This window comes from Thunnus maccoyii, chromosome 10 (genome assembly GCF_910596095.1).
Source record: "Thunnus maccoyii chromosome 10, fThuMac1.1, whole genome shotgun sequence".
NCBI classification, from domain to species: Eukaryota; Metazoa; Chordata; class Actinopteri; order Scombriformes; family Scombridae; genus Thunnus; species Thunnus maccoyii.
This window is the reverse complement of record NC_056542.1, coordinates 3,992,957-4,019,365: the sequence shown is the minus strand read 5'-3', so window position 1 is coordinate 4,019,365 and position 26,409 is coordinate 3,992,957. Positions and strand designations below refer to the sequence as shown.

Here is a 26,409-nt window from a genome sequence, read left to right as displayed (position 1 = left end):
TCTGAAAAGTGGCTCAAACAAATGTTTGGAATCACTGAGGTTAAGATAGCTGAGGTATAATTATATGTGTGGTTCTTTGTCAAATCACCAAACTGAGCATTCCTGCACGGTATTTTTTTATGGGGTCAACCGCACATACACATTTATATTCCTCGGGATACTTTGTCACTTTTGGTGCAAGAAGTTTTTTGTTGTTGGCTTCCAGTAAGGATGCACACTTCAAAGCATTCAAGTAGATCTGAGAGTACTAAGACACACACATATAAATATCTTTGGTGGACATCATACAAAGCCTTAAATCTGTGTTGTAGTTTACACACACACACACACACACACACACACACCAACGCATTCTCTTACATTAAAACTCATTTTTAGATGCAGTTTTCAAAGCGTACGAGTATTTTGGTGGAATGCAGACACACACACACACACCGACACACTCGTGTATATATCCCCCTGAGTACCCTGTCACTATTGGATGTACACATCAAAGCCTACAATGCCTGTTATGTGTGTGGCGACAGACAGTAATTAACTGGGAACATCCCAGTGGGACCAGTACTGACTGACTCCATCAATCACAGCCAATCTGCTGTAACCACTGGAATGTCTGCAGGGAGCTCGCAAGCTAACATTTCGTTAGCACAGGAGTGAAGGTTAGGTTGTGTTTGTGCTCATAACAAAATATTTGTTTGGTAATGTGACATGCATAATATGTTTTCTCCTTTCAGTGTTTGTGTTTGTGTATGAATTAGTGTTGCACATACATACTGTATATGATGCTAGTGTTTCATTGCTTACCTGCATTCACCAAGTTGTAAACTGTTGCCTCAGTTTAGTTTCATTTAGTAAAAGCAGGTAATGGAAAAGTAAATTATGAGAGAATCATCATTGTTGTAGCCAACTCGCTGCTTTAAACTATGGTCTTGCTACAGCTGACTGAACATGAACGCTTGTCTTGTCTCCAGCAGCAGTAAAATATTCCAACAGTTCTCAGCATTGCAGTATAGTTTAATATAGTAACGCATAGTTCATACAGAAAACAATAGAAAAGTCGCAAATACATAACTAACACTGCAATGATAGACGAACAAGTGAATCAGTGATATAGAAACAAATGTATGTTTATGATGCAATATTCATAATATTTTCTTGTAACAAATGTAACATTTGAAACTCTGAAGACTCTCTGATTGATCATTTTATGGTGCCAAATTGAACTCAGACTGTTGCAGCCTGAACAGAGTGTAGTGCTGTAAGTTAAATGACAAACTGAACTGTAAAAAGATAAATTTTTTCAATTTTAAAATCATAAAGCAGACATTTATGGTCTGTGTCTCACAAAGGAGAGACTGTGTCCCAATCAGAGGAGGTCATGTGACAGAAAGCAACATATCCTCACGGTTTGGCGGTTTATCATTCCTCCGGGAGGTCAGAAGCAGTTTTATATAGTCTATTTTATTGTTGATGGAGCGGACATTGGTGAGGAAGATTAACAGGAGAAATGGTCGACTGGGATCAGATGGCTTGGATGTCAGTTTGCTTGCTGCGCTTCTGCTTCCTCGCTCACCGCTTTTGGCGTCTCTCCGGCCAGTCGTTCTCGTGGGGCGACGCCGGAGTCTTGTGGCCTGGTGCACGGAGCGAGCCAAGGCAATGCAGGTTCTCCAACGTATCACGTAGCCTCCTATGTCTCCACTCTATTACCGTATATCACACAGTATATGTGCAAACACATTAGACTGCTGTATAAGACAATAGTTGTTGCCTTTTTTTTTTTTTAAAATGCAGTGATGACAATAATGAGCTCAACCTCGCGGTAGGCATCACCCGACCCTGCTATGGCTCATTCCATAAAAGATTGAATCAGACTAAGAGGCTATGCTGTACCTACGATGACCATGTGCTGAGTCTTTGGCGCTACGTCGCAGGCTACACTCCTACATATTAGACATAGGGCAACACAAAATAGTCCCATATTCAGTAATAAAATGAGGCAAACCTTCCCTCTGTAGCTTGTATCATAAAGTAAATGAAAGACCGTAAACACAGTCTGATCTGATCTCAAACGGTGCATCCATCAAGTGTTGCAGTGGTGATATCGACAGAAGAAAGCAAACAATGATCAACAAATCAAAACTAATCCCAAAGGTATCAGCGAGACCTCCGACTGCTCAAGTATAAATTCAGTTTAAGATCGTTATAGAGCGATTAAAACATGCAAAACCACAAGTATCGTCCTTTAATTTATCATGATACAGATATATAGACCCTCAGAATTGGCCAATAATTTCATTTAAAGTACAGCTGTATAGTCACATGATAAATCCAACAAACAGAAAATTCACAAATTCACACACACATTTGGTGGCGGCAGACAGTAGCCAAAGGTTGTTTGTGTGTGTGTGTGTGTGTGTGTGTGTGTGTTTGAGAGAGACAGCGAGAGGATATGAAGGGGTTAAGCAGGGAAGTGCTGGAGCCAGAGAGATTGACCCAGACATGACCTGCCTATGAGAACATGGTTAAACCCCTCACACACACACACACACACACACACACACACACACACACACACACACACACACACACACACACACACTAAGGAGCTCATCCTGAAATGATGGAGAGATGGAGGAAAAGATAAAAGAGAGATGGCATGGCCCCTTTTTAGAACTAGAGTTAATGTGTAATAATATCCAACAACTTCCTCTTATTTCACAGCCCAGACACCATGAAAACTGTACTTTTGAATTTTACTGCTAATAATTAGAAGAAAAAAATGTAATTAAATTCAATTTGAATGGTCTTCCTCTGTTCCGCAGACCTCCGCTGTTGTCCAAGAACTATTATAAACACGTCAACGGGTTTGGAAATAGTTTTTAAATAGTTTTTGGACAACGACAGATGTCTACGGCACAGAGGAGTAAGATATATCAGGCTTTGGATACACACACAGTACTTGTTGGTTTGGATCCAAACATGAGAAAAATATAGAAAATGACCAGACGGATCCTTTAAGAATGTTTAATTTAAACAAATCTATGTGATTAAAGACACAAACTAAGGTTGAACAGAAATAAGTCTCACAGTTCAGTTTGACCTCAAACAGACCTAAACTTACTTCCTGGCTTTGGACCAATCAGATAACAACTCATCGCCAGTTTAGGAGCACATTGGCCGTGAACAGGCTGAAATGGGGCTTATTCATCATCATCATCATCAGCCATTAGTTTGGATTGTGTTTGAGATTGTTTTTAAGATCTTGTCAGTGTGTGTGTGTGTGTGTGTGTGTGTGTGTGTGTGTGTGTGTGTGTGTGTGTGTGTGTGTGTGTGTGTGTGTGTGTGTGTGGTTGGTTGGAGTAAAAACATGATGATGATGTTTTTAAAGGAGTGTGTGTTAAAATCATTTCCGTAATTCTTTGTTTTTGGATGTTAGTGATTTGGGTTTGTGCAGGGTGCGATCCCACCCCCCCCCACCCCCCCCTCCTCTCTCTGGTCTATATATCCCTGCCTCTGATGAGTTATTTTTATCCCTGGTGGGGACAAAAATTTATCGCCTTCATAGTGATTTATACTGCTTCACCCATACACCGTATAAAATATCTAAAATAAAAATAGACTATTTAAAAAAAAAATCGACATCAAGCGCCGCAACATGAGAAGAGTCTATAGTTCACAACAATAAAATAAAAAATGAACTTTCACTACTGTCAGCGCTTGTGCTCATGTGACAGTAGAGATGATACGGCATCAAGGCTACGTGATGACACGGTAAATGGACCAGAGGTCGCCTCCTTCCCTCCACACGCCGACACGCCGCTGATGACCCTCCACAGGAAAACATAAAGAGAAGAAAGGAGACTGTTTTCTTACTCTGACAAGCAGTCATATACTGTAGCCTGTTTATTTTATGACAGCATGTTGTGATTATTTTTCTATTCACTATTGAAGTTTGCTGTGCACTGTGCATAGAGATGAATTAAACAGTGTCTTGCAACAATGACATTAAGTGTATTAGCACGTCTGGCTGAGTGACGCTATCCTCAGTACTGAAAGGAGCGTTGAGGGATTTAATTCTGTCATGTTAAATTATGATTTAAACCTTTTGTTATGTTGTATATGATCACATGAGGAAAGGACAAGTTATGAACTTGACATCACATGGCTGAGAGTGTAAATATGGAGCTACTTGAATTAATTAAAATGTCTTTAAAATGGGTCAAAATATTCCTGCAAACTTTTTTTGGCCATTTCGCATACTTTGTATTTTAACGAACTCCTCCTACAGAATTCATCATAACGACTTCAGAATCACCGCGTGTCGTCTACGCTAGCGTATGATCAAAAGTTATCAAAAGATTTAGCTAGCGTTGAAGCACGCGGCCGTGGCGTGGCGTTGAGTTTTGATGTTTCGGCCATGACGGACGAAATAGCAATAACTTTAGTGTAAATGCTGGAATCTACACCAGACTTTACATGTTTCATAAGACTCCCGGCCTGAACACGTCTTCATACCGACATTCAGTCAGTGATGCAAACTGGCTCCATAGCGCCCCCTATGACATTTCAATGCAGGCTGCGAGGGCCCGATCATCGCTGTTTGCAGCTTTAATTTTATAATTAAAGCTGCAAGAAATAGCCTGATATGCTTCATAGTCTATACAGACTCAATGAGGTTCTGATTTATTTTCATGAATAAAAACATTTCAAAAACTTCCCCCTCATCTGATTTTTTCACTCATCGCGCTCTGGGTGTGTGTGTGTGTCATAATTCTGTTTACTTGGGTGAAAGCGTGTATGTTATCACATCATTTTGGGTTTGTTTGTGTATACGGATAATGATTTTGTGTTTACATATAGCGAGTGTGTGTGTCTGTGCCTTGTTGGAAACAGACTAGCAGCAGTGAGTCCGCTCCCTCCTGCTCTCTCTCTCTCTCTCTCTCTCTCTCTCTCTCTTTGATCTCCCCTCGGTCTCGTGGATCAGATGATCCGTAGAGAAGCAGGAGAGTTGTTTACGAGCTGCGGATGAAAAGCATGTCATTGCAGTCGCCGTGTGTGCGGATGTTGCTTTGGTTACGTCTTGGCATCGACATCAGACCTTGTCTCCATAAAACCTCCGATGCCGACGTTGAACCTGTGAACCGTCGGGGGACTCTGCTCTGCCTCCGCTCTCTGAATCTTTGAGCTGTTTCATCTCCAAAAAAAAAAAAAAAACCTGCTGAAAGAAACCATGTGTGTAGTCAGTGTGTTGTTCTGCTTTTCTGTCACCAGACTCAAATAGATTTGTTGAATTGATGCCTGAAAACACTCCCTAAAAAAAAAAAAAAAAAAAGAATCTATGTTTCTTATTTAGTGAAGGAAATCCTCTCGCAGATCATCACGGGACACGGAGAGTGAAACTTAATAAGCAGAAAAAGTAAAGTATACAAATCTATAACACCTGGGACAAAAAGCATTTGTTATAAAAAAAATAGAATAAGAACATAAACACTGGAAACTATCCTCCAGCTTTTATTAACTGTGACGTTTCAAAGTGCCTGCAGAAAGACTTTGTTGTTTAAAATGTCAACAGTAATAAAGACCACAGAGGGGTTTCCAGTGTGCAGCTACTCACTCATTCTTATATTAATAACGACATATATTCATATGTTGTATTTATGATCAGTTAGTCCTCTTAGAATCAGTTCAGCTTTCCCTCGAGCAGCAGAGACACTGATCAATATAACAAGACACGCAAATGTATGACCCTCCTCAGGTGGTCCCGCTGAGTGTGTGTGTGTGTGTGTTGTTTATGTTTGCTATGGTAGCGCTATAGAGCATCATGTGTGTTTGGTTAAGATGAGCTCGTGATAAGACCGTCGTCGCTGTAGCTGTTAACGAGCAGATGTCGCTAAAACTCACTGTCATCCTGCCCGTAGCCTGGACCTGGACCCGGACCCAGACCTGGACCTGAGGTTATACTAACACACACATTCTCACGGACTGTCCTCTGCTCATAAAGGGAAATATTACAGTAACATTTTAAAGATGTGATCCTGTAAACAGACTAGACTGCAGACTGCAGACCATTAGTCTGTCGACAGAACATAAACCGGCATCTGTTTTAATAATCCATTAATCGTTTTAGTCATTTTTAAAGTACAAATTCCAAACATTTGCTGGTTTCATCCTCTCAGATGTGAAGATTTGATGCTTTTCTTTGATTTTTATACATTAAAGTCAACTGAATGTCTTTTGGTTTTGGACAAAATAAATTTGAATACATCTCCTTCATGAGGATTTTTCACTTTTTCTGACATTTTATAAACAAAATAATCGATTAATCGAGAAAATAATCGTTAGTTGCCATATGAGAGGAACTCTGCTGTTTGTTCCTTTCTGACACTGATGGTTAATAAACATTTTTATGTTTAAATGCATTTCATCTCACCTTTAACAGCTTTAAAAGTAACGAGTTCGGTACCCAACCCTCTCCAGAGCAGCAGCAACTTTTTTTGAAACAGTTCTTTTCATTTATCTGTTTTCACTTCACTCCTTTCTTTTTTTCTTTCTTTCTTTCTTAAGACGATTAAGAGATAATCACCACTACATTAAAGAAAGAGTGGTTCAATGATGTTTTAGAGGTCGTATACATTTTTGTAATATATTTAAGTTTCTTTCTCTCACTTTTATGAATATACATCTAACTGAACAGCTACAACTTTCTAATTGCCATCTCAGTTTTACTCTCCTTATTTCTACTATTTTTCTTTCCTGTCTTTTTTCCTCCTCTCTCTTTGCTCCATTTAACCTCGTCCCCTTTTACTTTATCCTTAATTTTTCATCCCCGTCTACTCCTCTCTCATCCTCTCATCACATATTTGTCCCTCATTTCTTCTCTTTGAATCTTTCCACTCCTCCATTTATCAGCAGTCTGTCTGCTCTTCCCTTTGTTTTCCCTCTCTTGATTTCCTTTGTTCTATCATTCTTTCCTCTCATCTGTCTCTTTCTCTTCTTTTAATTACCTTCTGTATTTGAATATTTGTCTGTTTTCTCCTCTAGTAGCCACAAATATCTCATGAACATATACTCGAACGCTGCGGACAGAGCGGTCACTGGACTTTTAAACTCTGCAGTATTTTGTGTATCTGAGTGTGTGTGTGTGTGTGTGTGTAGTATCCATGGAAACAAGTTTAGTAATAATCTGTCCTTATAAGACTTCACGGTCAGTTTTTAATTAACAAGACAGCAGGTATTATTCTTTCTCCTTCCATCTGCTTCTTTCTTTCTGTCTCTTATACTTCGTTCCCACAAATCACAGAGCTCATCCTTCTGTGTGTGTGTGTGTGTGTGTGTGTGTGATTATGGAAACATCAAGATGTTCCCACCCCGATAGCCAGGTGTCCTGCCGACACACACACACACACACACACACACACCGCCAAGACACTGATGAGATTAAAATGCCCCAAATCACCGCTTGAACACACACTCACTATGAAACACAATCGTAGGTGACAGCGGACGGCTTTAAGTCTTTGCAAGAAGATGAGGTCATCCGGCCTTTCCTGTTCCTCTCTCTCTCTCTCTTTCTCTCTGTCCATCAATCTCTCCTCCCCTTGTTCCCCACACAGATACCATAAATAACCACACACACACACACACACACACACACACACAGAGTTGAAAAAGCAGAGATGAATGTGAGAGACGTGAAGTGTGAAAGGCAGATGGAGCAAAGAGAGCTGATAAGAGAGGGCGAGTCAGTGATGTCACCCCACATAAAACGAGAGAGAGAGAGGGAGGAGAGAGAGAGAGGAGGTGTGGAAAGTGTCTGAGGTCATTTTCTCATAATTCACTTCACGCAGCATCGGTTCGGCTTCGCTGCATCTCACCGGTGTTACTGACGCAACTGACTAAACAGACACAGAACTCACAGAAACTCAGCTGTGTTTATAACATCATGATCCTTCTCTTCATGTGGAAACACACTATGTTTTCTGGATTTAGGGTGTGAAAACACTCAGTTTGTATCACCAGAGGTCAAAGGTCACACCAGGACCCCTTTTTTGTATGTTGAATTTCTGGTTTTGTCTCTTAACGTCCAGTCACAGTCCTTCCATACTACAATACATTTCTCAAAATACACATATTTCAGGAGGTCATTTGTTATGACTAGATGGTTTTATTACTGCGTTCATATATCTGATTCATCTACATGAATGAAAATATCTTTTTTACCCAGCTACATAAAACAACAGTTATTTTATTGATAATATAATTTGGTATAATTAGCTTGTTATACAGTAAAAGGTCCACGCCACTGAAAACTGGACCTTAATAGTGAAACCAAATGAGTCTCCACTGTGAATCTGTGTTTTGGATAAAGAAATACTAAATTAGTATGTTTTGAATGGCCAAACTCAGAAAACCGCTGATGTAATATTGCTATATATCATAATAAAACACAACTCTATAGTGAAGGGGATTCAGTGTCAAGTGCACAAGGACGCTGCAGGCCTGAGAGGTTAAACCAGGGTCCCATAAACAACCAGACTGTCTGTACACCAACCACAACCCTGCCTCAAACATATGAAGTTCATAAACAGTTGATCAGCAGTCAGCAAACTCATTTTGTAGGAAACATAACAACACCCAGATTACATTTAATATCAAAATAACAAGATTTTAAGTAACTGTATCTGTAGACTGTTCACTGCATTTACTATCAACATGTTTATCACAGCAACAAAAGTGTGATTAACTTTTTTATGGTTATGTGGAGGCAACTCAAAGCACTCTGTAAAGGTTGGGGGAAGGATTGAGGTCTTGATTAAATACTGAAAAACTCAAAAACAAGTCCAGTTTCTCTTCACTCACCCTCTTCTTGATATACCATGACCTCTATGACTGTGTTTCAGTGTATGTATGAGTGTTTTAGTCGCCTAAACCTAATAAGATATGAGAGGCAGGACGTGAACCCTGGTCTGCAGTGTCTACTATCTACTAAAATGTATTTGGCAAAGTTAGAAGTACTAGAAGGCTAACCCGCTACGTCGCACAGACAGAAAAAAATCACTCAACCATTTATACGTGTAATAGCACATAAAAAATGAATATAAAGTCCTGGTCGACTGGGAGGGAGGAAATCAAACTAAGAGGAGTAAAAAGAGAGTGAGAAAACACACACACACACACACACACACACACACACACACACACTATGTTTCTCTTCTCAAGCACCATGTAGATGTAATGCTAGAGTTAGCTCTGCAGGTAGAAAGCCTGCGATAAATGGACCATATCTCCTCCTCGTCCTCCTGTGTGTGTGTGTGTGTGTGTGTGTGTGTGTGTTTGCAGTTGAAGGTTTAATATCTACTGCCTTTAAACAGGTCATCATATAGTACTATAAATAATTTGGATGTTTTTATATTAACTTTACATAGTACATAAAGTCCATAATGTACCTACAATGTTACTGTTTCCTCCCACTGATTCATGTTATGAAATATATTGTCATCTCTACCTAGTAGAGCTCAGACATTATGTTATATATATATTATATGTAAACAATGACTTATATATAAGGAGTAGTAAAATATATATAAATTAAATGTCAGATTTCATCAGAATAAAACAGGAAGATATACATTGAATTATCTGAATTTGTGCATTTTTTAAAGTATTAAAGAATTTTGCACATTTGAATTATTTTGATGCATACATATCATGTCAAACACGTCAAAACTGCTCATATTAATGTCCGTTTTCAAACATACACAATGTAATCTGATAGGATGACAGAACTTTTGTCCTGTTGACTTTTGGTGCCTCAGTAAAAGTCTGACCTTTAACACTTTATTGTTCCTGACAGGAAAAACACTAAAAACAGCCACGTTAAACACAATACCTAACACATTACTGAGAGTGTCTGTGTGTGTGTGTGTGTGTGTGTGTGTGTGGGCACACAGGGCGGAGAGAGTCTGTTATAGTTCAACAGATTTATGGCACGTGGGATAAAACTGTTCTATGTTAGATAAATAAGTTATATGCTTTGTATGTCTCTTTCCCACTCTCTCTCTCTCTCTCTCTCTTTCCAGGACACACTGCCGTCTTTGTTCCCATTGTGCCAGAGCAAATATACACTGTGTGTGTTTAGCCAGCACCACAACACACACACACACACACACACACACACACACACACACACACACACACACACACACACACACACACACACACACACACACATCAGTGGATTTTTTTATTCCCTCTCTTTCATTCTTGAAATAATTCTCATTGTCCTTTTTCACCAACTCATGTGTACAATTTCAAACACACACACACATTTTTAGGTACCAATATCCTTTCACACAAGCCCTTAACAAACAATACTAAACCACCAGCTCATAAATAATCAGCGCTGCCAAACCGTGCATGTGTGAGTGAGTGAGTGTGTTTTTTTGCTACAGCACCATGGTATGTAGTTGTGTTCTGGCTGGCAACCAATGGGTATGTCCTATCAGGATTAGCCTGGAATGTACACACTTCCTCTCCCCGTCTGTCTCCTTCAGTCTCCCTCTTTTTCCTCTCTCTCTCTCTCTCTCTCTCTCTTTCACTTCTGTGTGAAATATATTGTAGATGACAAACTACACAATCGTAGCAGAGGACGCGTTTCCATCCTCACTAACGCTGACAGTACGGTGAGCGATCTGGATGCTAACGTGTTTATGCTAAATATCTTCCCGGCATCCGATCTGTGACTCGTGATCATTTTTAAATGACCTCTGCAGCGTATTAGTATCATTTTTTTTGCAGCGGCTTCGATGCAGAAATTGCTCCTGTATTTAGTTGCACATGTACCGTTTCCTCACCGTATATACAGTACATCTGTTTTACCGCACATGTGCATAAATTTTCTGCACATGTGCGCTTGATTTATTTGTCTGCAGTGTGCAAAAACACACACTCATTTTTCTTCTTGTCCAGGTACTGAGTCCAAAAAAACAGTTTGTACCTCCCAAGGACTCGTGCAACAGGATGCTCCCTTTTAAAGAATGGTATTACATAAGGGAAAAGTTCCTGGTAAGGTAGGGAAGGATCATAACAAGTCGAAACACTTTGGGCTTTAAACGTTGCACTTTTTCTAATTTAATAACAAAGACATGATAAAAAAAAGAGCTTTCAACAAATCCTTGGGAGGCAGAAATCACTGCTTTAATTTAGCCACATATTGGACCAATGTGCCGCATATGTAGACCAAATGTGGTGTTGTGTTTTTTTTTTACATGTTTTTTTGTGCCGTAAGCCAAACTATAACCAGACTATTTAAACTTTTAATATCTTAGAGGGGTTAAATAAATATTAGGAGCCTGAAACCATTTACACACACAGGTTTGGTGTTTTAGAGGAAACTCTTCTCTTCCTCTGACTGGGGATGTGACCACAGGGAACGTAACCTCTTCCCCTCAGTGTAATGTAGTGTAAGTTTGTGTGTGTGTGTGTGTGTGTGTGTGTGAGAGAGAGAGAGAGCTCCATAAAGACTGCCAGGATGAGTTCCTCTTCTCTGTAAGCACAGTCTCTCTCCCATGACCACCTCCTCTACCTGGAGACCTCTCTGTCTCTCTACCTGTCTGTCTCACAGCCTCAGTTCACTACCTTACATGATCAGAACATGTACGGATCTATGTGTGATGTTGATTGAGCTACACTTTTAAAAGTAAGTGTGTTCGCTGTGTAGCTTTTTGAACAGCTGCTAAACAAGTGACGTCGTGTTACAGAGCGATCTATAATATGTGCAATATAACATGTTGTAGTCTGTCATCTTTAAAACAAATGATTACAGAAGTTAGTTTTCACCAAACAGACGACTTGTGTCCATGTGTCCACAAGAGATGGTTTCATTTCTAAAACTAATTTCCATCTTGTTATCATCCAGACAGCTCGGCATGTTTAACTGTTAAGTGTCGCTGCACACGCGGTTAAAGTAATTTGTTGTTAGTTCTTGAGGATTAATTACCACCGAGACCTCCAGATGTACCAGCTGCTAACGAGCATCAACATTAACGAATGCAAGAGAAAAAGCTGCAGAACCTCTGTGAGCTGAACTTGCTTTCTGTTGGCTTTGGTTTCATTTAACACACACAGACAGAAACTAAACCAAAAGACTTCTGGGATGAATGTAGGGCTGCAACTAACGATTTTGACTTGCATTTTATCGATGAATCTGCTGGTTATTTTCTCCATTAATCATTTGGTCTATAAAACATCAGAAAACACTGAAAAATGCACATCACAATGTCCTACAGCCCAGTGTAACATCTGGAAATGTCTTCTTTTATCGTATTTTCAATATATTATTAAAAAAACCAGAAATACAGCAAATTCTTACATTTGAGTACATTTGAGAACCTGGAACCATCAAATATTTAACATTTTTGCTTAAAAATTACTTAAACGATTACTCCATTATCAATTATTTTTCTGTTAATCAACTAATTGTTTGTGGGATGTCATTGATTACAGTCTCTCTCAGACTGAACACATTCCTACCTCTACTCTCTCTCCCTGCATCTGCCCTCTGATAGGCTCATATTGAATTAAGGCCGCCCTCTTGAAGTTTGGCAGCCGATCAAGATGATAAATAATAACCTGTGACTATACAATAGGGGTTCGGCAAAGCACAAATAGTAGGTTTTATACGAATATTTGTTTCATACAAATATTTAAAAGAATATTTGTTGTATTTGTTCCCCAGAGATAAAGCTGAGCTACTGACACAAGCTCTCCATAACCTGTTGTTCCACTTCTCCTTTCCACAAAGTTAGGTTGTAAAAAAATAGGCAATAAATGAAAAGTGCAAAGCAGTAATTGCCTTTGAAGTTCCTCCCTACATGTTACACAGTGTGCTGTCTCTGTGTTATGGATGTATAAATAGGTAGAGGTCTGTCATCTATGATCTGGGAGACTCCAGTTGAAAACCCGATGTGGGGACCTTCTTCATAAGGTAGTTTATTCATGAACACTTATTGTAACACTTTAATTTTCTAAAATTAAAAGTGTCATAAAAACAAAAACAGGATTTTTAAGCCTCTCTCCACTTTTATTCTAATACAAATACAGATACAAATACAAATACTGAGATCTCTGCACATCCCTACTATACAACATAGTGAACGAAAACATGTTTGAAAGTGTCGTGTCATTGGGACTTCCTAGAAGAGGTCGGTGGCGTGGACGAGGCTCATTAACGACCCCGCCGACGTGCAAATCCCGAAAACCCGTCTGGGACGAACCAACCGGCCGTCTCATCGTCTACTGAGCACCTGGACTTCAAGTTGTTTGGGGTCTACTTGACCCTTTCTGTCTCCCCCTTTTCTTCTCACACTCCTTTTATAGGCTCATTCATAGATTCATCCCTCGTTTAAATGCCACCTTTCCTATTCTACTCAGTACAAAGGTCTGTTTAAGTAGCTATTCGCGCGCGCACACACACACACACACACACACACACACACACACACACACACACACACACACACACGCACACAAACACACACCGGGGTCAGAGATAAATGGTGTCATTAAACAAGGGTGGTGAAGACTTCCTGAGCTCTCATACACACAACCCACTGAGACCTGAGAGAGTGTGTGTTCATCTGTTTCACTTTGTCGCACACTTAGACACACACACACATATTCATATATTTAACCATATCTCATACACCCACACACACACACACACACACACACATACTGGTGGCCATCCATCACATCCATGAATGGACCATTTAGAGTCAGTGGTGAGAGACAGACGGGCTGAGAGAGAGAGAGAGACGGGCAGTGGGAGTGTTTGGTAAAACAACTAGAGCAGAAAGCTTGTATGATACATTTTAAAATGCAAAAAAAAAAAGTTTTTAATTAATCACAAAATCAAATGCAGCTTATTTAGTCCTAATCAGCACCCTAATCATGCCTCGGTGCTGTGTTGATATGATGTGTTATGTATTAGCGTGTAGTGTAAACGCCTGTGGCTGTATTGTTCATGTTTGGACAGTTGATAATGTTTTTTTTTTTTTACCAAAAGAAGAATCAGATTACAGATTGAACACATCACTTTACAGTTGTTCTCATTAATGAGTCTGACTCCATCGTGGAAATGCAGGCGAGAGCTGGCTTCATGTAGATAACGTGTAAACATGGACAGAGCAGGCTAGAAACACAGAGCTATAACTGAAGATGTTGGCTGTTTTGTGTTTGTAGTTGCAGTAGAAGAAGAAGAAGCCTGGAAAGATTCTTTTCAGCCTGCACGTACAGATTAATTTAGAAAAGCAGTGACAGCTGGCCCCCTTTATTAATATCCTCTAGTGTTTTATGACTGAACAAGGGTGAAAACACACATATATTTCAGTGTCTTTGATCACGTTACAGTTGATAAGATGTTCATTTCATGGCCTTGAGAAGCCTGTGAGACTGTACAGGTGTGCAGTGTTAATCATATAACCTGCTTCAAAAGATAACAAGTTGATATTAAAATGCAGTTTGTCAAAAAAGCAAAGCGAGAAATAATATCAGCTTGTTAAAAAATGAGGATGAGGAAGCATATACAGTATCTTTTCATATGAGCAGACAGTAGATTCTGTGATATAATAAATCATAGTGTTATAGCCTGTATATAAAGCTGGACGTACCGAGGTGTGACGTCACCTGTTGGTTTGCGTTGGAGCCAGTTTGAAGCCCAGAGTTGCAGCTTATGGTCAGTGCCATCTTTTCCATTTGGAGCCAGGACTTCCTGTATAAATATTGCTCTGTTAATAAGATTTGAAGACTTATAGTAGCTTTGATGTCTGCTGTGTGGGCGTTGATTGACAGCTGTGATTAACAGTTGGCTCCGGGACTATTTCACTAAGTTTAATGTCGCTTAATTATGATACCTGCCCTGTTAGCACAATTTAGCTAACGTAACTAACCATAGCCCTGTTGTGCAGCGCTTAGTGTTCCCAATAAGCTAGCATTAGCTTGGGTCCGAGGTAGCAGGGTGTATTTCCAGGGCGTGAAAGGCAACATCTTGCATTATTTGTAAGGTCCGCGGTCCAAACAGAAAAGATGGTGTCGACCATAACCTCCAGCTCCATTGCAAACCAACAGGTTACATCACACCTGGCTACGTTCAGCTCTATATACAGTCTATGGTTCAGCCTCAAACTGTTGTACAAGCTTGGCTCTTATGTTTGCATTATAAAAGCGATATGAAGGTCTGATTATTTTCAGTTTTTATTCAAATCCAGGAATTTATCAGTATTTATCTTCAGTATTTTTGAAAATAATGAAATTCAAACTTTAAAAACACTATTTGCAATTATTAAACAATATGTACTTCATTCATTTAAAGTTTTTAACTTAACTTTCTATCACTGGAAGCATTTTCTTTGGTTTGTTCGCACAAGGTGACCGTGTTTGCTTAAACTGTGGTCAGTATGTGGTCAGTTGTGTTCTTCCATCAGGAAACCCAACAAATCCAAATGAAACCTGTTTAAATCAATCTACTCTTTTATTAAAAATCTGTGTATTTATTGATGAAAATCTGAAAAAACAACAAGCTTTAGACATATGTGCTTCCATTCTTGTATTCTTTGTAGAGAGAGAGAGGAAGGGAGCCAGAAAGATGAAATCACACATATATATATATAAACTAATAATATAAACGGCTGTACACACTAACCGGGGCAGAGTGTGGAGCGGGTTCGGAGGCTTCAAAGCCACCTCAGTCTTCACAACTTATCCATCTCCATCTGTGAGTGTGATGGCAGTATAAATACACGGCTCTCTTTACACCACATTCACATATCTGTGTGCGTGTGTACATATGTTAATGTATATACGTGTGATATTTCATCTAGATTCATGTATTCCACACCGAACACACACACACACACACACACACACACACACACACACACACACACACACACATACACACACAGCATGTTTGATGGTTTCAGCCTCAGTATTTCTACATTTTATTCTTCTGATAGTTGTTTAAGTGCAGAGCAGAGGCATGATGGGAAGGATAAATGTATCTATTACTGTTTATTTGAACTAATATTCACTTCATCAGAGCCCTATCAGAGACATCAGGAGTTAAGAGAGACCATGTGGATATTATATTAAAAAAGTTCCTACATTCCTGTTTTTAATGTTTATAATTGTGTGATATGTTAGAGGAGACCACCGAGTCAGACGCCTGATGTGTTTCCAAACACGCAACACTGATACAACACTGATAGTGTATGTAGTAGTGGTTCGAGTACAGTTTCCTTTATCAGCATATACAAACATCATCATCTCACACTGAAGCAACAACCTTGAAAACAAACATATTTGCTGTTATCTGCAGCCTTGTACCAGCTCTAGAAGGGATTGTGTACTAATTCACAAGATTTCTTCCTTTTTTTTTTTTACATTAAGAGTTTATTTTCTGCCAAATGTAGGTGATGATCTTTGTCACTCATGTAGTTGGCCTGACTAGACTGTCGAGTTTCATATTATTGTTAGTTTTTATGATTTTTAATAATATGCCTGAGAATAGAAAAGAAAATCTGTAAAATCTTACAAGATTCTTTCATCGTCCAACATGTTTAGTTACCAGTGTGGAAGCTAAATTACTACAACCCTGTTTAGGTAACAGAATTATTGGTTTATTAATCAGATGTTTGCATTATGAACTGTGAACAGTCATTTTAGTGGTAAAACACACGTTGAACCTGTGTTCAGTACCTCTATACCAAAGGCTTTATGTGTGACAAGACCAGCGTTTATCAGGTTTTAGTCTTTAGTCTTGATTTTCTTTCTTTGTAGGATTTCTGTTAATCAGCAGTTGACTGTGAAAGAACAGAATTAGATTGAAAGTGTTTATTTTTCTTGTTTTTTATTTCTTCTTACTTTCTGGTGAGCTGAAGTGACGGCACGGTGCGTCTGAAAGACAGAGAGAGAGAGAGAGGAGCGTTTAACAAAAAGCATAAAAACAGCACCTGTCTTCCATCCCCCCTGCACACACACACACACACACACACACACACACAGTCAATGAGTCCCAGTGTGCTTTTGTTAATTGGAGGACAGAGAGTCACTGATGGGAGAGGCTGCGCATAGATTTGTCTTTATGTGCAGTAAACCAAACACACTCAGCGATGACATAAACCAATTCTGCTCATATTTTATATGAGTAAATAACAACATTAATTGTTAAAAACTAAGTAACTAAATTTGGCATAACAGATGGCACAGTCAGATTGTTTTCTCTCTGATCAGATATCATCTGATTCTTTTAAGATTTTTGTTGCATTTGTACAAAGTTTGTGCTAAAACAAAATGAAACACTAAAGGTTTTTGTTGAAAAGTTTGTTTTTTATTTAGCAAAGTTGTGATATTAGAAGAAAAACCTTTTTGTTGTTGGTACTGAGACGTGTGTGTGTTGAATTACCACCATTATGTTTCTTCTACTGAACTGGAACGTTACATCGGAGTCAATTAAAGCTGAAATGATCAATCAATTAATTGATTAGTTGACTGCCAAAGAAATTACTTGGCTACAATTTTTATAATTGATTAGTTGTCCTTTCTAAACCAAAAGCTAAAATATGAAACATTCTCTGGTTCCAGCTTTATAAACTAAATATCTTTGGAGCTCTTCAAACTTTTAATGATCATTTAACACATTTTATAGATCAAAAAATTCATTGATTAATCAAGAAAATGATCTACAGATTAACCAGCCAGCTGTAATGAAAAGACATTTTTAGCTCAAATCAACATCACCAAATAATTATTCTTTCATCCCTAAAAATGACACATTTCTGCGTCCTCATAAAAACGTTACACACAGAATCACTGTATCCGCTCTAATTTTACTCAAACACACGCTGAGCTGGTGGCAGGCTGCTGAATTGATAGAGAGAGAACAAACACGGAGCTGTTTGCTTTAGAAAAGTGTCACAACCTTCATTCGTCTTCACGGCTACAACACACACACACACACACACACACACACACACACACACACTTCATTTTTACCACTGTTCAGACACTGCTTGTTTTCTTTGAGTTCTCACACGGACAAACACTCACACACACACATGCCATCATAATTCTTATCCTGTACACACACACACACACACACACACACACACACACAAAGACAGCAGTATTCTCTCACACATTCACACGCAGCCATAACTCAGAATCTCTCCACACGTGTGGACATGACTACGGACTTTTCTGCTGTCGACACACACACACACACACACACACACACACACACTCTCTCCAGCGCTGAGTTGAGAGGAGTGTGTGTGTGATTAGCTGTGTTATGAGACTGTGTTATCTGTTGTGTCAACGCTGACTTTAACGCCTCCCTCGTCCTCTTTTTTTTTTTCCCCTCCTTTACATCAGTGAAAATATCACCACAGGGTCCCTGAAGGAACTCTGAATGAACTCTTTATGGCTCCTTTATGGCTGTAAGGTTGAGAACTTAAACACAAGCAAAAGCTGTTTAAACCACAACAATCATTGCTATGTACAAAAATAATCTTCTAATTGTCTAATCGTCTTTTCTGCTCGACCACAACCTGCGACTTTTATGCTTAAAATATACGAATCGATGTAACAGCTCAGTTTATTCAAACAAGACGACTGTGTCCTCAACAATGTTGACAAAAAGAGACAAAGGCAGCATTACCTTGTGCAATTCTACTATGAACGGAAAGCAAGAAGAAAAAGTTCTGCAACTAATTTCAATTTTATAATCATATCAGTCTCAGTCAAGACTACAATTTTAACCACAGGATGTACCAGCGGTGATAATATTAAAACAGTCTCACTATTGTTACGACCCGGCTCTTAGGCCATGACAAAAACAGGAGAAAATCAAGCAAAAATCAATCAATTATATTTATTTTTTTAAAAGAAATTACAACAAAGTAGTAATCTAATCAGTAGAGTAGTAGTGTTGGTGTTTGGATGTGTCAATATTTAGTGTTTTAGGGTGTAAACCAAAGAGAAATGCAACAAAAACCAAACAAAAGAAACATGTGGAAGTCAGAGAGAGTAAGGATGCCTTCTGGATGGACTAGCCAGGTGCACCCAGTTGCATTAATTGAATCTCCGCTGCAGCCCAAGGCAAGATTAACCTAAGGGCCGTCACACTATAGTTGAGTCTTTTGGCAGCAGTCATGTGGGGAAATCAAATCGAAGACCTACTCAAACTGCAAGATGAAGCCCAAACTTTCTGACCTGAAACCTAACTGATCGTCCAAGAGGCAGATTGGTGATGGTTCAGGTAAATGGACTGTACTTGTATGGCGCCTCTCTAGTCTTCTACCAATCACATTCACCCATTCACACACATTCATACGCTGAATGGGTACAGGAGCTACCATGCAAGGTCCCAACCTGCCCATCAGAGGAAGGGTAAAGTATCTTGGCCAAGGACACATCGACATATGGACTGGAGGAGCCGGGAATCGAACCTGAACCACAGCCGGCCAACACTGAATCAGGCGTCATGAACTCAACCTGCACATGAAAACTACAACCAGTCTGACAGATATTCTGCCCCGTCAGCGGTGACCAATTTGGCGTTAAAATCTCGTTTAATCCAGCTCAGCTTTATCTATATCCTACAGAGATACAGCAGCTTTCTCTCAATCACACATTCAGATTGAAAAGTAGCCTCTTGCTGCTCATGAAACTCTATCTTTATGTCTCAACATGTTATGTAATTCACATATTCAGCACTTTTTTTTTTTATTCTTATCCCTTAAAACTGTGGAATTATGTACAGACAGATTTCCAAATCACTCACCGCTCTCCTGATATATAGTTAGATGTCAACAGGCTAGAATTAAAGCTGCTGTAAATTACAGCTAGATGTCAAGGCTCCGTATACTTTTACATATACAACAGTTTTATATATATATATATGTATATATTATCAAATTCCTCAACATGATTCTTCAGTTCATGTTCAGCCACACTGAGTGGCGGCCAAGGTCAAGTGGACACTCGCTGTTTGTTGAGATTTTTTCTTCCCGACAATTTCACACACTTCCTGTTTCCTGTTTAGCTTCTAACCTTATCGCAAGCTATAAATTTAGGACCCTGTGTGTGTGTGTGTGTGTGTGTGTGTGAAGACTGTGTGTATTTTGGTCTGTTCCTCACTTGATTAGATTAGCCAAGGTAAGATAAATTAGTCAAATCCAAACAGTGCAAACAATGAGCTCACGATCACACACGGCGTTTTGGCTGTTTTCTACACAACCGTGAGTGTGTTGTACAGTGTGTGTGTGTCTGTGTGTGTATTTTTGGCTGTGTGTGTATGTTTGTACATATGTGCGATGTTGTGAAATGATAGGATGCACCACTCTGTAGATGATGATGATGATGATGATGACTATCCTCAGCCACAAAGAAGACAGGCTGACTGCCAGACACTTCCCTCTACAATTAGACTACACCGACCACAACACACACACAAACACACACACATAACTAAACACACACAGTCTATACCCATCCTGGCAACGTGCTCTAGTTCTGTATAACAAATCAGAAACATGTAATGTAAATACATGGACACTCACACTGGCGGAGAAATGGAAGATCAGAGCGAATTTACTACAAAAAACATATAAACTGTGAAGTATTTAAAGTATCACGTGTAACGCAGGTGTGTATATTCAACAGTGTGAGTCCAAGCTTCGCATAGATGTACATCTGAAGTTTATCTAACTGGATTAAAGATGATATTATTCTATATTTTTCTTACTGTAAACAACCGACGCATCATTCCTACCCCGTATGTGTCTCTCAACCCCAAACATGTTGGTTCCTTTAAAAACAGCTCACACATGTAGTTGTACTTGTTGGAAAAGGTTCATTAATACCATAAAACAGCTGGTCAATGTAGTTTTAAGCAAATGTTTCCCAAACAGAAGGACATCTGTTGGGGACTATTTTCAGCGGCGGATTAATCTATGTTTGATGTTCTAGTGAGTATTACAGCGGAGTGGCTCATTGTTTTTAATAGTTTTGGACAACATGGGAGGTCTACGGCAGAGAGGAATAAGATATATCAGGCTGTGGATAAACACACGTCAGTTCATTATTTGTTTCTGTAATTTCATGGGATTTGTTGAGAATAATATAAATATAGAATATCACCACCATCATCCCTTTAATGGAACTTTTACACTTTTAGCTTAAATGAGTTATTTAGCTTTATTGAGCTCAAAATCAACTATTACAACCATCTATCTTGCAGTAATGTGTTGTTTTTGTAGTAACTTCACATTACAGCTGCAACAATTAGTCACTTAATCAACATAAATTTAATTGATAATAAACATTAGCTGCAGCTCTACTTACTACAAAATTTACAACCCGGCACTGCAACAAGCCTGTACAGTTTTGTTTTTAATTTAACAGTTAGTGTGTCTGTGTGAGTGTGAGTCTGTGAGGCGTGTGTGTGTTTGCACTTGTATCCGTAGATGCATACTTTGGTGCACGTGTATGTCTCTCTGCAGGTGTATGCATGCGTGGATGTGACCGTGTGAGTCGTATTCATTAAGGTTGGTTTGTTTGTACATCGTGTGTGTGTGTGTGTGTGTGTGTGTGTGTGTGTGTGTGTGTGTGTGTGTGTGTGTGTGTGTGTGTGTGTGTGTGTGTGTGTGGAATGCAGACTGCCACCAGAGGCTGGATTTACTGTCGGAAACACACTGCCAAGAACAGGAGTGGTCAGATTAATCATTTGTCTACGTGTGTGTGTGTGTGTGTGTGTGTGTGTGTGTGCAGGTGTAGTTATTGTAGAGCTTCCTGTTAAACACATGTATGTTGTATCATTTATATATTAAACTGTTTCCATGTTTGTGGATGTATTCTGTAACTTTAGAGAGAAAGGAAGATGCTTTTCTTTTGTTTCTGTCTACGTTTCTTTCTTGAATGAATCTGCAGTCAAACCAAAACTATTAAATTAGATTGATGACGACTCTAGTTTTGGGTTCTGTGTGTAAATTTTCTGCACTTCTTTTACTTTCATCCCTTTAACTGAGTAGTTTGACTTCATATGTGAGGTGGTCACAAGTCAAAAAGAATGAAAACCATATTTATGGAGTTTATGGATCTGCAGGTGCACAATCACAAAGCAAAACTGCTTATAGATGAAACTGAAATGAGTTTTTGTTTGTTAATAATTCAGTGTTGTATCTTCCTGTGCTGCTTCTTATGGATGGAGGCATGCAGCGGCGTAATGTGTTGATGATGAGGATATTTTGCTGAATCATTCAAACACATACAAACACACTGTGAGTCCTCCCAGAGTCGCACCTGTGGTAACAGGAAATTTGAAGGATTTGCCAAAGTTTGACCTTCTCTCTCTCATCCTTTGTATTTTTAAATCTCAGTCTTTTCCTCCGTCACTTTCTCATTTCCTCTCTGTTTCCCTGCTTAGTTCCTCTTTAAAGTAGACGTTGGTGTCAGATGAGCTACTTGTTACCTTTATCTGAGTCTATCCATAAACACATGATGATATCACATCATTAATGGAGCACCAGTTACTCTGATATGTCACCACTCTTCAGTGATGCTTCCTGCCTAAAACAGTATTCACTATTTTTGCTTCGATGATTAAATTTCTCTCCTCTGCTTCTTTGTTTTCGGGGCTTTCTGGTGGCGACACAAAGCTTCATCTATAGCAGAAGAAGAAGAAACATACACAACTGTGTCAAAGTGTATTTGAAGAATCTGTTACAGCATCGTCTTTTTTTCTCAACATGCCAATTTTTCCACCTCATTCATTCATAATTATATTGCCGGAGCCAAAAACTGAGACTCAAAGTGGGGACGTTGTGGCTCATGGTCATGTGTTAACCCTGAAGCTATGCAAAATATAAATACATAAATGCCAAATGTGCATAAAAGCAGACGGATGGAAACATATCTAATGTCTCTTAAGAAGAGAATGTTTTCAGTTTTGGACTCTCTCTCTCTCTCTCTGTCTCTCTGTCTCTCTCTCTCTCTCTCTCCGTCCAGTGTTGGTGTCTGTTTGTCTGACCACACTGACCACAGCAACTCTTCCAACTTTACTTTTTCCTCATCGTCTCATCTCCAAGTCATTTGTCAGCGTACAATAAAATCTACCTATTTTTAACTCTACTATCTGGTGACACGAAGGTCTCGGGAATATATTCCAGAGTGACCTTCATCTCTTGAAGCTCGATGATGCTGATGTAGAATTTAAAACTGATTAACTTCAGTGTTTTCACCAGCAGTGATACTATATTTTAGTACGTTTCTGTTCCCTGCTCGTGTTTACAGCCTGGCTCAGACTCACAGCGAGTGGCCGTGTTGTGATTACAGGACTGCAGCGACAATTTACGTACAACTGAGAGTTTACTGGTGCGGGCGAGAGAGCAAGATAGCAGGAGAGAGAGAGAGAGAGAGAGAGAGAGAAATAGGAAGGAGAGAGAGTGAAGCATGAAAGTAAAGAGAGGGAGTAAAGTCACTGTGTGATTATACAGTAGAGGATGTTTACTACCTGTGTGTGTGTGTGTGTGTGTGTGTGTGTATATGTGTAACTGTGTATGTGGCCTGCCACACACCCTGTCTCCATGGCGACGGGAACGCCATCACAGTGTTACAAGGCAGCGCTGCTACAGGAATCTTACAATCAGGACGACACATAGGAGCGTTTTCTAATCCGGCGTCGCTATCGGCAGCAGGATGACATCATCTGTCAGTGTTAAAACATAATGATGTTTTTATGACGTGACAACACCGCGGTTAAGGTCTGGTTAGGTTGAGGGTTAAAGTCAGGGGACGATTGTAGTTACGGTTTTTTTAAAACTGTCCCGACTCGCGGTCGGAAACGGGGAAGGAGCAGCGAGCGGTCTCCTGAGGGTTATATAACCTCTCAGTCTTAACGGTTGAACTCTGAGATTTTATTCTCTATTTAAATAGTTTGGATCTTTAATATTGTTGGTTTTATTTACGGATGAAGATGGATGGAATGAAAGCAGTGTTGTGTTTGTGTGGTTAAATGAAAATGTTAAATTAATGTCAGAAGGATTTTTTCCCCTCCAGTTTATATGTGTGTGTGTGTGTGTGTGTGTGTGTGTGTGTGTGTGTGCTGAAATGTCATTAAAGTAACTGAGTAGTGTTGAAATTATATTGAGCATCACTTGAAGGTTTGTTTGTGGAATTAATTTGGTTTGTTGGTATGTTTGTGAAAGAACTCCATGTGTGTTTCCAGTAACAACTTTTCCGCCTGTTAATTCAGTGGAATAAAGTGTGTTTGCAGTAAATGTAGTGTGTTTTTCTATGCGTGTGTGTGTGTGTGTGTGTGTGTGGTTAACCAATGATGGGTAAATCTGTTCGACATAAACCTGGCAACTCTTATACCACACACACACACGCACGCACGCAGAGTGTGAGGGATCAGTGCACTTACATTATGTACACCGTCAGTTTGTCCTTCATTAGGGAAGAAATATTGTCTTTTATTCAGCTGTTTAGAAATTAATATATAATCAGAACATTTTAATTAAAAAATGTAATAAAATGTTGAAACACAGATCTGAATAATATGTCTAATAGTTTGAAAAGTTAATATTCTGGCACTAATTTTAGTATAAACATGATGTTTTTGATTAAAATTGGATTGTTTTTTATTCTAATCACTGCTAAGAGTAATTAAATGAAGCTGCAGCTAACAGATATGTTGATTATTGATTGATCTGTTATTCATTTTTTATTAGACATTAAGTTAACAATGATATAAAAGAAGAGAAAAGCAGCAAATGACTCATAATAATTCAACAGCCAAATCACCAGAGGTCAGAGGTCACGGTGATCTGATAGTATGACAGAGACAGAGACAGAGACAGAGAAAGGATCCAATCAGAGTAGGAGGTCAGTGTTTCTGGGTTTTTGGAATAGATGGATGGAGGAAGGTATGAAATATAAAGTCCCTTTTGTTTTTACCGAGGGGGGGGGGGGTCAGAAATATTCCTTCATAGTTTCCTCTCCTCCCGCTCTCTCTTTTTTTCTTTTCCGCCAGAGATGTGGTGAGTTGAAATGTATCTTTGGCAGAGGTGGTGAAGAGGAGGAGGAGGAGGAGGAGGAACGGTGGCTGACCGCAGTGGAGCTAACTAACAGACACAAAGACAGAGCCAGAGCTGTTACAGGTCCTAGAGGGAAGATGAACAGGTGTCCACTTAGAGAAGAAGGAAAAGGGAAGAAAATGGGAGGAATGTTAGAGGAGAAAGAGCAGTGTGTAAAAGGAGAGAGAGAGAGAAAGGGGAGTAATGTTGAATTTATTGAGAGTAAACAGTGAGAAGGAGAAGGAGAGGAGGAGGGAAACACTGAAGGTCAAGAAGAGTAGAGAAAGAACAGAAACGTTGCTTCTTTTCTAATTTCTAAACATGACAAACATCCAGAAAAGATGAAATCATTCAGTATTTATCTTGTAAAGTGAACAAGGCAGCGTTGAGGATCGCTATTGATCTTTATTCGTACACACTGAAACGTACGTATTTTTTTTTTTAGATAATTCCTGATTTAAATCATCATTTTGCAGATGTTAGGTTGTATTTTATTGAAGCTACAGTGAACATTTGACAACTTTGTCTTATTTTATTACATTTTTTAAAGGATTTTTTTTGTAGGAAAAACATATTTCTATTTCTAATATTTGTTTTGTTATATCAAGTATCAAATTAGTCCTAATATAGAACCATTCAAATAAAACCCAGCCCTGTTACAACATCATTTCATCACCAGGGCTATATCTGTTCTGGATCTTTCAGCCATATGGCATGATCTTCATCAGACAGTTGTCATGGATCCGTAAAATGTTCTAAGATACATTTTTTTTTTTGTTGCTGTTTCTAAGTTCATTCTTGTACTTGGAAACAACAAACTGCAGAGCAGTCAGTGAACGGACCTTGTGGTGAGAATATTTTGTCAGCTGCTGTTTTCCGAGGTCAAGAATGAATTTTCGAATCCCAACGTTCATTTCTGTTTTCCGTCGTCTAGCAACCAGCGCTCTGACGATTTTAAACCAATCATATGTTCCCATGTCGAACATACGACCGCATGAGTGCTGTTTGTTGGCAGCGTGTTTGAAAACCTTTTTAAAATCCGAGCATTTTATTTATCACCTGAGTGTGTGTGTGTGAGCGTCTCGGTAGCGTTTAATTTGTAGGTACTTAGGTGGTTTTGTGTACATGCTGTAATGTATACCTGTATGTGTGTGTGTGTGTGTGTGTGTGTGTGTACACTGTGGTGTCCCTCAGCTCCTTGGGGGTCTTGCTGCTTGGCTTCAGAGGTTGGAGCGTGTGTGTGTGTGTGTGTGTGTGTGTGTGCAGGGTTTCCCCC

At 39.2% G+C, this 26,409-nt stretch overlaps 1 protein-coding gene across 2 annotated transcripts in view; it reads left to right on the top strand.

The window, feature by feature from the left end:
• Window positions 1-26,409, top strand: part of bbs9 (Bardet-Biedl syndrome 9) — a 195,321-nt gene that overhangs the window by 150,315 nt on the left and 18,597 nt on the right. Inside the window, exon 22 of one of the 2 annotated variants that reach the window (XM_042425160.1) lies at window positions 25,091-25,116. The exons of the other annotated variant lie outside the window; for it this stretch is intronic. Coding sequence (XP_042281094.1) covers window positions 25,091-25,101 — 11 coding nt within the window. The 3' untranslated portion in view covers window positions 25,102-25,116. Of the gene's footprint in view, window positions 1-25,090; window positions 25,117-26,409 lie in introns of those variants that run through there. 2 annotated transcript variants of the gene reach the window in all.